At 36.8% G+C, this 13803-nt stretch overlaps 1 protein-coding gene across 1 annotated transcript in view; it reads right to left on the bottom strand.

Annotated features, from left to right (window-relative positions):
- The window catches only part of PolrMT (mitochondrial RNA polymerase), a 306750-nt gene that overhangs the window by 173070 nt on the left and 119877 nt on the right, over positions 1-13803 (bottom strand). The window contains exons 12-13 of the mRNA XM_067136262.2: positions 10525-10646; positions 10215-10430 (exon numbers count right to left, since the gene is read on the bottom strand). Coding sequence (XP_066992363.2) covers positions 10215-10430; positions 10525-10646 — 338 coding nt within the window. The remainder of the gene's footprint in view (positions 1-10214; positions 10431-10524; positions 10647-13803) is intronic.

Genomic DNA, 13803 nt, shown 5'->3' with positions numbered 1-13803 from the left:
CAGAAGCCCTTATAAGAGGCACAGTCTGATAACTGCATACGGGAGATAAATCTCCACAATGGAATTATTGCCTGCCTAGATAACTGCATATGGGAGTTATCAGACTGTGCCTCTTATAAGGGCTTCTGATAAGTTCACCTGCATACACCCCAGCATCATTGGGTAGGGTCTGACACGTCCCACTCTGAGCCTAGTGTCAGACCTAAGACGAAATGCTGGTTAATAGAGCAAACAACTGAAAAGCCTTACATCTGATATGTTTTTGACATTTTTGACATGCTCTATTGGTGAAAAATATCTAATTCCCTCCATGGGAATTTAGAATTTTCCATTCAGAATTGCTAGGCGGGCAATAATTTCATTGCGGAGATGTATCTCCAGTATGCAGTTATCAAACTGTGCCTCTTATAAGGGCTTCTGATAAGTTCACCTGCATACACCCCAGTGTCAGTGGGTAGGGTCTGACACATCCCACTCTGATGAGCCTAGTGTCAGACCTAAGACAAAATGCTGGTTAATAGAGCAAACGCCTGAAAAGCCTTACATCCGATATGTTTTTGATGTTTTTGACATGCTCTATTGGTGAAAAATATCTAATTCCTTCCATCGGAATTTAGAATTTTCCATTCGGAATTGCTAGGCGGGCAATAATTCCATTGTGGAGATTTATCTCCCATATGCAGTTATCAGACTGTGCCTCTTATAAGGACTTCTGATAAGTTCACCTGTATACACCCCAGCGTCAGTGGGTAGGATCTGATACATCCCACTCTGATGAACCTAGTGTCAGACCTAAGACAAAACGCTGGTTAATAGAGCAAATGCCTGAAAAGCCTTACATCTGATATGTTTTTGACATTTTTGACATGCTCTATTGGTGAAAAATATCTAATTCCCTCCATGGGAATTTAGAATTTTCCATTCGGAATTGCTAGGCAGGCAATAATTCCATTGTGGAGATTTATCTCCCGTATACAGTGATCAGACTGTGCCTTTTATAAGGGCTTCTGATAAGTTCACCTGCATACACCCCAGCATCAGTGGGTAGGGTCTTGACACATCCCACTGTGATGAGCCTAGTGTCAGACCTAAGACGAAATACTGGTTAATAGAGCAAATGCCTGAAAAGCCTTACATCTGATATGTTTTTGACATCCTTGAGTCTATTGTCATACATTTCAAAAATATTGACAAGAATAATACATAACCGAATAAGCAATAAAATTGAACCACATTTGGCTGAAGATCAGTTTGGATTCAGACGAAATAGAGGTACACGAGAAGCTATTCTAACGTTACGGCAAGTTATAGACAAAATGCTAGACATAAGAAAACCTGTTTATTGCATTTGTGGATTTAGAAAACAGCTTTTGATAATGTGAACTGGAATATGTTAATGAAGATTATGACTAGTGTTGGTCTAGACTTTAGAGATAGACGAATAGTATATGAACTCTATAACAACCAAAGAGGCATCATAAACATAAATAGTGAAATATGAGAGGCTTATATAAAGAAAGGAGTACGACAGGGATGTAATTTGTCACCAGTGCAGTTCAACCTGTATATTGAGAAAGGCACTGAGGAATGTAAAGAGGATTTGGAAGGGATAAAGATAAATGGAGTAGAAATCAAAATGATAAGATTTGCTGATGACATAGCTGTCATAGAGGAGAACGTAGAGACACTACAAAGTGCATTAATAAGAATGAACAAGATATTGAGAGATAAGTATAACATGAAAATTAATACAAAAAAGACCGAAGTTATGGTATGCAACCGCCAACATATTGCAGTCGACATCAGAATTAGTGATATCCCACTAAGGCAAGTAAACGTCTTTACCTACTTAGGAAATAAAATCACTCCAGATGGCAAACGTTCAGTCGACATAAAGAGCAGAATAGCCCAAACAAAGATTGCTTATTACAAGGAAAGGATACTACTTACATCAAGGAATTTAAATGTGGAGACTAAGAAGAGATTTATTGAGGGCCTGTACTGTCAGGTAAACAGCCAGATACGTAGACTGTAGTTTTGCAAACTAGAAGTTAAATATTTTCTTGCGTACTACCAACAGATTTTAACGACGGTATTTAATGCTGAAGATGTAGTAACATTTTTATTGGGTTAGTAATAAGGTTACTGAAAATATAGTGAAATTTAGCGTGGTGGTATATGTGTTGCCTGGTGTTTTTGTTTGTTTAGCTCTATTCCTTTTTTAAATTGTATTTCTAGAATCCAATATCAGACTCTTCTTAAGCTATAATGTGGAAGTTCAGGGACTGAAATATACACATACGAGAAATGTTAAAATTAATTAACTGTAAAACGAAACTGAAACTGTTATAGAAAATAAAAACACTGAAAATGTAACCTGGACGTGAAAGTTAAGATTGAGGTTATGTATTTTTTTTTTGTCTAGTACTATTTACGAGGATGCGCGTTACGACGAAAGTAAAGTTTATATTCGTGATTAATGCCACTGATCCATCATAGGATCATTAATTTTATTATTAATTCAATTTATTGTTTGCTCACTGAATGAGTTAGTTTCTTTCTTTTCAATACAATGTGAGAATAGTAACTGGCAAGCATTTATCTCCCTTTAGCGTAAATACTTTTGTAGCAAGTTGTTATGAAGTAAGAGAAATATAACCTCCTTAGCATCCTTATTCGATGGACGAATCGCCATGAACAACGCCGTATACCTTTACTCCGTATGTGTGTCGCGGATAGATTTGGAATAGAACCCACGCTTTTGACACGCATTTTAATGATTAGGAAATGTGTACTATCACCTCTAGTACCCTACCGACTATCATTTAGAAGGTAAAAAATATATTAAGACTACTGGGACTCGAACCCACGAAAAAGTGCATAGCAGCAAACGATGTTGCCCTAACGACCAAGGCTATCCATGAGGCTTCCTATTCACTGCTTGTGTGCTACTGATATAGTCAGTAGCAACAACTTGCTAGTTTGGGAAATCTTTATGAATTCTGTGATAGCTGGACAGGAAGCATGACATACTTTATAAATATATACATAGATTACATTGTAACAAATTATTAATTTCGCACAGCATCATGCAGATGTAGATTCCTCTTGATGTGTAGCTATCTTGATTCTTGACAGTAGCGTCCCCGATAGGAGCGAAGTCCCAGATAAGAGCGTTAACAGCCTCTCCAACCTCGGCATAGCTATACTCGAGAATATTTTCCCAGATTGCACATAAACGAAAGTCGTAATACGTGATTTCAACCAAACTTCCAGATAAATGTCCAAACTGCCAAATAAATTTATACCACACTTTTATCTGGCTGTCGTTGTACAGGCCCTAAGTGCTATGTCTGGAGTGTGGCCTAGTATGGCTCAGAAACGTGGACTATTAGTGCATATGATAAGAAAGGTCTGGAAGCATGGACAGCAAAACTCACAAATGAAGAAGTTCTTCGATGAATAGGTGAAAAAAGATCTGTTTTGGCAACAATAAGAAAGAGAAGAGACCAATTAATTGGCCATCTCTATAGGCACAATGGTTTCATAGTTCATGTCATGGAAGGAATGATTTAAGGTAAAAGAGGAAGAGGAAGACCTAGACTGCAATATTCAAGACAGATCAGAGATGACATAGGAACAGGCTCATATGTGAAAACGAAGAGATTAGCGGATTACAGAGAAGAGTGAAGACAAATTGCTGCCAACCAATCTTAGGATTGAGAATTAAGAAGACAGGATGCAATAATGCAATGATATACCAGTAAGAAGAAAAAAATAACACTAATATTATGCAGATGTATTGTTCTAAACTGAACATTTATATCGCTAAAGAATGATAACACAAGAAGAAGGCTATCTGCCTCCCCGCTATGCACCCTTCAACAAGGCTCAAAATCACAATCTTTGAATCATTAAGGGAGCGCTTTTACTGCTGTTCCATGAGAAGCAGATATCGAATTATTCTCCTTACACACCATGGTTCAGAAACTACTTCAACTGTGCATCTACAATTGCATGCATCATGTAACAACATTGGGATCAGAAGTGGAGCTTGGAATATTTTCACTGTTCATAAGTGTGGCCTTATTTTATTTTTGACAGGTCTATTTATTGAGGACATACTTTACTTTGCATAGAAAATGTTTGTTTCATTGTAATAATATTCTTATCACAAGTCTTATATACAATAGAGTACATTACACAGATACAGCAGCAAGTCCGCTATAGAGAGTATGGCACATAGCGAGAACTCTGTTGTAATGACATTTGTTTTTCCTATCCCTTGATAATTCCTACAATAAACTGTGTATTATCCTTTGGTTACAGCAAGAATCCTATCAGTGTTTAATTTGTTATTATGAGTGATTAAGTGTGAATTATTATTTCATTTTTCAATATTTATGCACTCCAGCGATTATACAATGCAAACAATCATCTTCGCTATGCGCACTAGAGAGCTGTCTCATCGAAGGCGACGTTGGAGTTGATTAGTAATACTCGTCGACTGGTGTTCTGTAAACATAACTCGAAATGAAAGAGAACATGCTTCCGTAATAAATGCGTACATATTGTGGCCGATAGCAGTAGTTAACTCGTCAGAAATAAAGACTGAAGTAAAATATTGCTTAATTTTAATGCTATGTACTGAAATTAACTAAGAATGTGGTAAACCTCATTAGGACTTTTCTGTAGGGGACAAGGAAAGAGAATGTGTTAAGTGAGAAAATGTACTATTGAATACACGAATGAAAACAATCCAACAGGGTTATGTAAACACTTAATTTTTTAATAATAATATAAGAGAATTTATTGGACTCCAACCTATTCAATACATTACAGGATGTTAACATTTTTAGTTAAACATTGTTAAAATGGAGACATGTTTCGCCCTCCATGTGGGGCATCATCAGTCATATCAAAGCACCTCAAAATTAAACCAGACGTCTGGTTGGAAATTATGAACATAATATGTAAGAAAGAATACATTAAAAAACACGTACAAGGTCCTATCCTAAACGAAATAACAATAGACTAGTTACACATAGTAAAATACGCTAGTGGTTTCTTAATATTAAAATGAGGCCATCATATGCACAGTATAAAAATGAAAGTAATCACAGTCTATATGATATTGAGTTCGATGGTAGTTCTACGTAGTATATACAAATGTTGGCAAAATAAAACACAATTTATAATTACTGTACACTTATTTATAATTGTTAAAATCGATGAGGTAAAACATTCCAATTTGTCTATTTGTAATTTGGCTCCAACCAAAATAATTCGCCCTAGGATTCATGAGGTAGTCAACTCCGTTGGTCACTCTCTATATGAATGGAGTGCACAGTGCAAGTGAACAGCTTTTGTTGATTATAAAATGAGGCTGTGCTAAGACAGAGTTAAAACAACACCGGCTTCAAATGAAGATAGTTAAAAACATCATTAGGTTCTTCCTAGTTGACTAAAGGTTTGCGTATATTTTGTTGTTGAAGTGTGGGAAAGTCAGTTGTTGGTTGAATGGGCAACAGTCGAAAATGTTGTGCAGTGCAATCGGTGTTTGAGCTGTCCTACATGTGAGGGAAATCTGAAAATGGAGGATTTGTCTTAATTAGTCAAGTGAAATGACGGAAAAAGAGAAAAAAAGGGGGAAATCATTGAGAAATGAAAGATGTGAAAGTTAAAACTTACCTTGAAAGCTGTTGAGCTGTTACCTAATTGCTAGGAGGTTTGTGGAGCACTAGATGTAGATGACACACTAGCAATAATAGACAAAAGCTGCAACAATAGTGCAGACATACTAACTTACTTAAACAGACTTGATAATTGCATCAAGTTTACTAAAGAAAACGAGGACAATAATTTCATCAATTTTTTAGACATTACAATCAGCAGGACCTTAAACAATTTCGATTTCCAGATTCACAGAAAACCTTCATTCACTCCCACAACCATAAAACAAAATTCTCTTCACCCACAATCGCACAAACAAGCATCGTTTTACAGTTTAGTGTACAGAGCGTTAAAAATTCCCATGTCAACCGTCAATTTAAAAAAAGAAATAAGTACCATAAAAGAAATAGCTATTTTCAATGGATACAATCCCTCAATCATACAGAAAATAATCAATAAAGTGAAATTGAAATTGGCCACGAACCTCTCCCCAATAAAAATTAATAAGCCTAAATATGCATCTTTCACCTACATTAACCCCATTATACATCAAATCGCTACCCCTTTAAAAAACATGATATTAGGGTAGCCTATAAGACCCATAATTCTAATCAAAAGCTATTTTTCAACCACAATAAGATAAACTCGGACAACAATAAATTTTCGGGCTCTGGCATTTATAGACTGAAATGTGCTGAATGTAACAGTTCATATATCGGTCAAACTGGTAGAAGCTTTGCAATTAGATATGCAGAACATTTCAATGCCCAAAAGCACAATAAACACTCAGCCATGAGCATCCATATGAAAGACACCAGACATAGTTTTACCACAATCGAACAGGATCTCCAAATTTTAAAAAGACTAGATAAAGGCAGGCTCATGACTGAGTTCGAAAATTTATACATTTTTTTGGACCAAAAATATAATAAGAATAAAAATTTAAATGATCCAATAGACAACTGAAGCCCTCTTTACGAACAATTAATATTTTCGCTCAATAGTTTAAATCTGAAAGACAAAAGACTTGTTAACGTCCTCAAAACAAGCTCTCCAAGCATCCCCACTAAGCCGCTCAACTCATCATGCCCCTATTCTCCCTCCAATACACACAACTCCTCCCCAAGCGCCAATCACATACCCACAGCCCCGCCTTCTCAAATCCACTCCCCTCCTCTAAGACGTCACACGTACAACACAAGGAGCAGGACATTAGCGACAGCCAGTGCTCCACAAACCTCCTAGCAATTAGGTAACAGCTCAACAGCTTTCAAGGTAAGTTTTAACTTTCACATCTTTCAATTCTCAATGATTTCCCCCTTTTTTTCTTTTTCCGTCATTTTACTTGACTAATTAAGACAAATCCTCCATTTTCAGATTTCCCTCACATGTGGGACAGCTCAAACACCGATTGCACTGCACAACATTTTCGACCGTTGCCCATTCAACCAACAACTGACTTTCCCACACTTCAACAACAAAATATACGCAAACCTTTAGTCAACTAGGAAGAACCTAATGATGATTTTAACTATCTTCATTTGAAGCCGGTGTTGTTTTAACTCTGTCTTAGCACAGCCTCATTTTATAATCAACAAAAGCTGTTCACTTGCACTGTGAACTCCATTCATATAGAGAGTGACCAACGGAGTTGACTACCTCATGAATCCTAGGGCGAATTATTTTGGTTGGAGCCAAATTACAAATAGACAAATTGGAATGTTTTACCTCATCGATTTTAACAATTATAAATAAGTGTACAGTAATTATAAATTGTGTTTTATTTTGCCAACATTTGTATATACTACGTAGAACTACCATCGAACTCAATATCATATAGACTTTGATTACTTTCATTTTTATACTGTGCATATGATGGCCTCATTTTAATATTAAGAAACCACTAGCGTATTTTACTATGTGTAACTAGTCTATTGTTATTTCGTTTAGGATAGGACCTTGTACGTGTTTTTTAATGTATTCTTTCTTACATATTATGTTCATAATTTCCAACCAGACGTCTGGTTTAATTTTGAGGTGCTTTGATATGACTGATGATGCCCCACATGGAGGGCGAAACATGTTTCCATTTTAACGATGTTTAACAAAAAATGTTAACATCCTGTAATGTATTGAATAGGTTGGAGTCCAATAAATTCTCTTTTATTATTATTGAGATTCTTTCAATACGGAAAATAAAATGATTTTCATTACTTAATTTTTTTCCAACATGTGTGCATTTAATCGTGTTTGTACGAGTACAGTGAAAGATATAGACTATCTACCGTTTCTAAAGATGAGATGAGAGTATTAAAAGACATAAAAAAGACCAGAACACACATATGAAAACCTTTTCCACTGGAGCTTGTTAAATAACAGTGTATTAAATGCTGTATAAAATACCAGACAACAAATATACAAACATTTGCACTTGGGCACATAAAAGCATCAGCACATTATTGCAGATCACATTCTTTCTAAAACAAATGATAGCTGACCAGTGGGTTATTAAACACTGTTTTCTGGTCTCACTCTTCGGTCATGAATTACCTGGAGGTTAAACTCAGCCATTTATGAGAGAACGACTTTGACCGCCATCTTGAATGTGACATCACTTCGATCAACTAGAGAGGAAACTCAAAGGAGCGAGTTTCAACATATGAGCCACAGCTGAAAGCAGCAGATGCCTGTACACTGTCTGGATTTTAAATCTGTCTTCGTTACTGATTTCACAACTTTTACAGTATCCATAACTGGGCTACCACAAACAAATATGCACCACGCTAGTCAACTTCACACAATCATGTTCCTAATCCGTAGGTAGGCTATCACGCCACAAATATTTGCTACCCTTCACTGTATCATTCACACAGAATAAATTTTTAACTTCAAAATGGAATGCAACATACGAGCACAAACAGGTTTACTGGGTTATTCAGCAATATCAATTAAAACCGGAGAGCAAAACTGAACTTTCCAGAGGCTAACGGCTTGCTTCCCGAAGGTGTAGTTTACCATGTAAAGTCCGGGAATTCAAGGCCATTTCCCGTTTTCGTGCAACTTTCCGACCTGCCTCCTGTGGTGAGGGCTTTAACCTGTGTCGGAAATCAAGTTCATTTCACAAGGGATGACAAAGAACATTTTCAGGGCTACGAAAAATGTGATTGTAATAAGTGGTGATAGTGAATTTTTTGTGACCTGATAAGCGAGGTATTTTTATATAGATTTAATATAACGTGAATAATACAACATGAATCGGGACTTCGAATTCACAACATGCTAAGCGAGAAATTGTCTTAACAAGGAACGCACTAATGAGGTTTCACTGTATTTTTTCACTTCTGGTGAAATTTCGGAAAGGCTATTCTCATGTAAGCTTAAATTTATAGCAAAAAGTTTATCATTCCTCTACTGGCAATTGAAATATGTTTTCATGATGATGCGAGAGGACGACTTTAAGGTTAAGTTAGGTTAGGTGATGCTGTTTGAATAAAAAATCTGAAACGTTTGCCACAGAAGCCTCTGGAGTGATACTATTCCAATTTTTCAGAATGAAATCGAACATATGTGTTCATGTGTGTCTTAGAATTAGAAAAATAACTAAGAAGTAAGCTGTAATATGGAAATCTGTGAAAACAGAAGTTTAGAACAAACCGATTGCCATTTCATACCGATTTGAATATGCGAGGGGGTTTTCCCCACTTTTACGAAAATACAGATATAACGACATTCCGATATAGTGAGCACATTTTTCGCTATTATGAATTCTCGCTATAACAGATTTCTACTGTACCTGTAGTAAATGGTAAGAGTTACAGAATTTTTCTACACTAAACACATGTTGTTGGGGGAAGAAACATTATAGCAATAATACTATTTTTTAAAATATCCCACTAACTACTTTTGACAGTTTTTGGTGATGCCAAAGTGCCAGAATTTTGTCCTGCAGGAGTTCTGTTACATGCCAGTAAATCTACCAACACTAGACTGATGTATTTGAGTACCTTCAAATACTACCGGACTGAGCCAGGATCGAACTTGCCAAGTTGGGGTTAGAAGGCCAGTGCCTCAACTGTCTGAGCCACTCAGCCCAGCAAAAAACATGATAGCTCCAATGCCTTAGCTACTGTACTTGAATTAACCTCACTTCTTCAATATGTCATGCTTTTATTAAATTGTTTTGTCTCCTGTAAACTTGTACAATTTGAAGCTGTCTACTATTTGGGACCAGCCTCTTCAATTAGGAACTATATGACACAAGTGAAGGCCATAGAGTGTGGGACTGTTTCTCATGTATTCCAAAATATCCCTGAAGTTCCTAATGATAGAACCTACAGTGTATATATAAAGGCTACAGAAAAGTCCAACAGTTCAGGTGTCCACTAGCAGCAATACCATCTTCAATGAGTGAAGCTTAGTTCAAGATGCAGTTGTAGAGAAAGATGCATGTAGACAGAATGTATCAAGCAAAAAAATGAGAAAAGTTAACACTTAAGCTAAGTTAGTAGTTTTAAAAATGTTCACTTCAAAATAATACATACCGAATTATATCTGCTTTTGCTAATAAATAACCACCACTGTTTACTGATGTCCAAGGAACAGGAGGACACAGCATAGGAACAGTGGTCACTTCAAAGACGAGCTCTTCCTGAGCAGCTCCACGGAACAATCGAGACAGTATAGGGTGGGGTTTGATCTCTTCTTTTATGGCATGCTTTTGGTTGCGAAAAACAGTGTAGAAGGCTGGAGAAAAATGCCTTAAAAAAGAAGAATGAATATACCCTGTTACTAATAATAGCTATTAAAACGTTAAATAAAACCCAAACATACACCAAGTTTCAAGATACTCACTGATTCTTGCTCTTAGATTTTATTAGGTTTACATCAATCTTGATGTCTCTTAGAATAATATTATACAAGAATTTTCCCACTCCATTTATTACGGTTGTAGGCCACATCGTGTCATCCACATTCTGAAAGAAAAAATGGAACAAAACAACCTTATGAAAAAAGAAGAATATCTGTCCAATCAGATGTGGCCTGCAGCTACTGGAGTGCTGCAAGGTCAGTGAGACAACATTCCCAGCAATACTGTTGGACATTCATGACTGGGTAATTTCGAAGGTAATCCCAAAAATAAGGTCTTCTATTTTTTTTTTTATAAATACACAGACCTGATTATTTCTACAATGGTTTACATCATCTTACAGTTTGAACATTTAGCTAATTTTCTACATAATCACCATTTCGGTCGATGTGACAGTTTTTGTAAGCCCATTTCATACCAGCTCGCAGCCATGCTGTTCAGGAAGTTGTGAACCTCATCTTTCACCTCGCCATCGGTGCTGAATCACTTTCCACCCAAATGTTCTTTCAACTTAGTGAACAAGTGATAGTCACTGGGTGCCAAGTCGGGAGTACAGGGTGGGTGGGTGATGATGTTCCACTGAATCTGTTGCAGGAGAGCAACGGTTTACTGGGCGATGTGAGGACGAGCGTTGTCATGGAGAATGTTTACGCCCTTGCTCAACATTCCTCTCCTCCGGTTTTGAAGTGCCCATCTCATTCAGGGTCTCACAGTACCTGTCAGCATTAACTGTGGTCCCAGCAGGCATAAAGTTGACCAACAATACCCCTTTTCGATCCCAAAACACAGTTGTCATGACTTTACCGGCAGACTGTGTTTGCTTGAATTTTCATGGCTTTGGCGAAGAGGGATGCCGCCACTGGCGTGATTATTGCTTGCTTTCAGGTGTAAAGTAATGCCCAGGTTTTGTCACCCATGATAACTGAGTCCAAAAAGTTGTCCTGTTCGGCTGCAAAGCGTTGAAGAAATGAGTGGGAAGAATTAACTTGTTGCATGGCACCCATCTTGCGCACACCTTCCGGTATTTCAACTTTTCCGTTAAAATTCTGTGAGCGGCGCTTCAGGAAACCTCAGGAACCAAAGTGCAGAGATCATCCAGGGGGGTGATCCGCCGAGCCTCCTCACACATGATTTGCTCAATATTCACGACTGCCTCGACAGAAATTAACGGTCTCCCGCTCCTTTGTTTGTCGTTAATTTCAGACCGACCAGCTGCAAACTCTCTACACCACTTACGAACATTTTTGACATCGATGCACAACTCATCATACACTTCCGTCAATTGGTGATGGATTTCAATCGGTTCAGCACCTTTTGCATTCAAAAACCAAATAACTGCACGCACTTAGCAATTGGCGGTAACATCCAACGGGAGCTCCATTCTTAATGGCTGCCAAGCCAATACTGAGTACCTCAGCGCGGCGTGCGCATGTTTATATGCGAGCGCAGGAAACACTCTTCACAATATTGTGACCAACAGCCACACAAACAGATTTCTGTATTTATAACAAAATAGGAGACCTTATTTTTGGGATTACCCTCGTAATTTAATTCTAAAGCCTAAACTTTATTGTAGCAATATTCACAAAACATGTCATGTATTACTTGTAACAAATACCTAGTCATAAATCTGGAAAATGTGTAAAACATATTGTATGAACTGATTCTTAGTGCTGTGAAAAAAAAAGCTTTCATGAAAACATCATGCATAGAATACTCTTGCTTTTTAGAGAGAGAAAATCCACAAGGGATAGCTGCCCAAGAACAAGGGGTACCATACGATAACAGCATCAAATAGATAGTATTTTTTGCGCTATTTATCTTAGTGATTGATGGTTATGAATTTCATGTTTTTGGTCCGTATTGAACTGAGAATAATATATAAGTAATAATAATAATAATAACGTAAATGTTTCCACCTTTTCAATACTACAATATATTCACAAAATTACAAAATTATACGGTACTAGTTTCGACCCATCTAGGGGTCATCATCAGCCGTATTGGAGCAAAGATCATTTGTGGCGAAATCCTAAGACAATATTATTTTAAAGAATAACAAGTGAAATGAGATGTTATGGTAATAGTTAATAATACAAGGAATATACATACTAAGAGGTTTTTAACAAAGAATAAAGTATAAATGGGGTGTTGTAAAAATTATAATCATGGAAATCAGTAAGTTCTTGTATTGAAATGAAATATGGCTTAGGAAGAGGGCTTAAGGTGGGGCTGAAGGGTGCGGGAGAAAGTGTAATTGTCTTGGAAAAGTACCTTTGATTAAATTTAGGATTGAGTTTAGGTTGGCTGCATTATTGTTTCTGAGGAAAGTGATAAATAGATCGAAGAGTCAGTCACAATCTCAATGAAATCTCAGAGAAACCCAACATACTCAACAAAGTATAGAATTCATGCTAGGAACAAGATTCACATCGAGAAATGTTTTATAATGTTATATAATGTGTATGTGACATAGTTGTTGGCTTAAGATGATAACGGTTTAGAAATTTCATATCGATCGATCATATTCTCGATTCAATTCAGATTTCATTTTCATTCAGTTGGCAGCACCAGGCAGCACTATCGATACCGGGACAGCTCCCTCCTTACTCCTCACCCCGTACACAAATGTACCAAGATAAAGTGTGTGGATAATACATGATACAGTGGTTTAGAAAGTTCTAGGTTACAACCATTCAGATGGCATTGTAAAAAATATCTTCTCATTTAAAACACTAGACACTCAAATATCAAATGATTCACTGTCTGAACAGATCCACAAAAGCATAAGTAGCCGTCTGTAACATTAAGTTTAAAGCATTCCAAATAAGATTTAATTTTTCCATGATCAGTTAAAAATTGAGTTCAAACAAGGTTCGGCACTAATGCTTTACACAATAGTCAATTCTGAACTTTCGGAAAAAATATTTCTCGTGTAACAGAACCTCTCAGACTACATGTCCAAAAAATATTCCAGTGATGTAAAATATATTGCCTGATTTGTCTTTGAACATAGCATATTGGAAATTCATGGTATGCAATATCCAAAAAAAGATGTACCAGCTGATTTAACTAATGAGTCTGCTTTTTCATTACCAGTAAACCCATTGTGACCTTTAATCCAAGATGTACTCCTGAGCTATTGCTCTGATATTGACAGCTATTGGATTTAAGTCATATTTATTGTTTACTGTGTTCAATGCAGCTTTACTGTGTTCAACGCAGCTTGTGAATCACTGAAGATTCATACTCTTTTGTTGTTA

Source organism: Anabrus simplex, chromosome 1 (genome assembly GCF_040414725.1).
Source record: "Anabrus simplex isolate iqAnaSimp1 chromosome 1, ASM4041472v1, whole genome shotgun sequence".
Taxonomy (NCBI): domain Eukaryota; kingdom Metazoa; phylum Arthropoda; class Insecta; order Orthoptera; family Tettigoniidae; genus Anabrus; species Anabrus simplex.
Note: the sequence above shows the minus strand (reverse complement) of the source record. Positions and strands in the feature narration are given on the sequence as shown.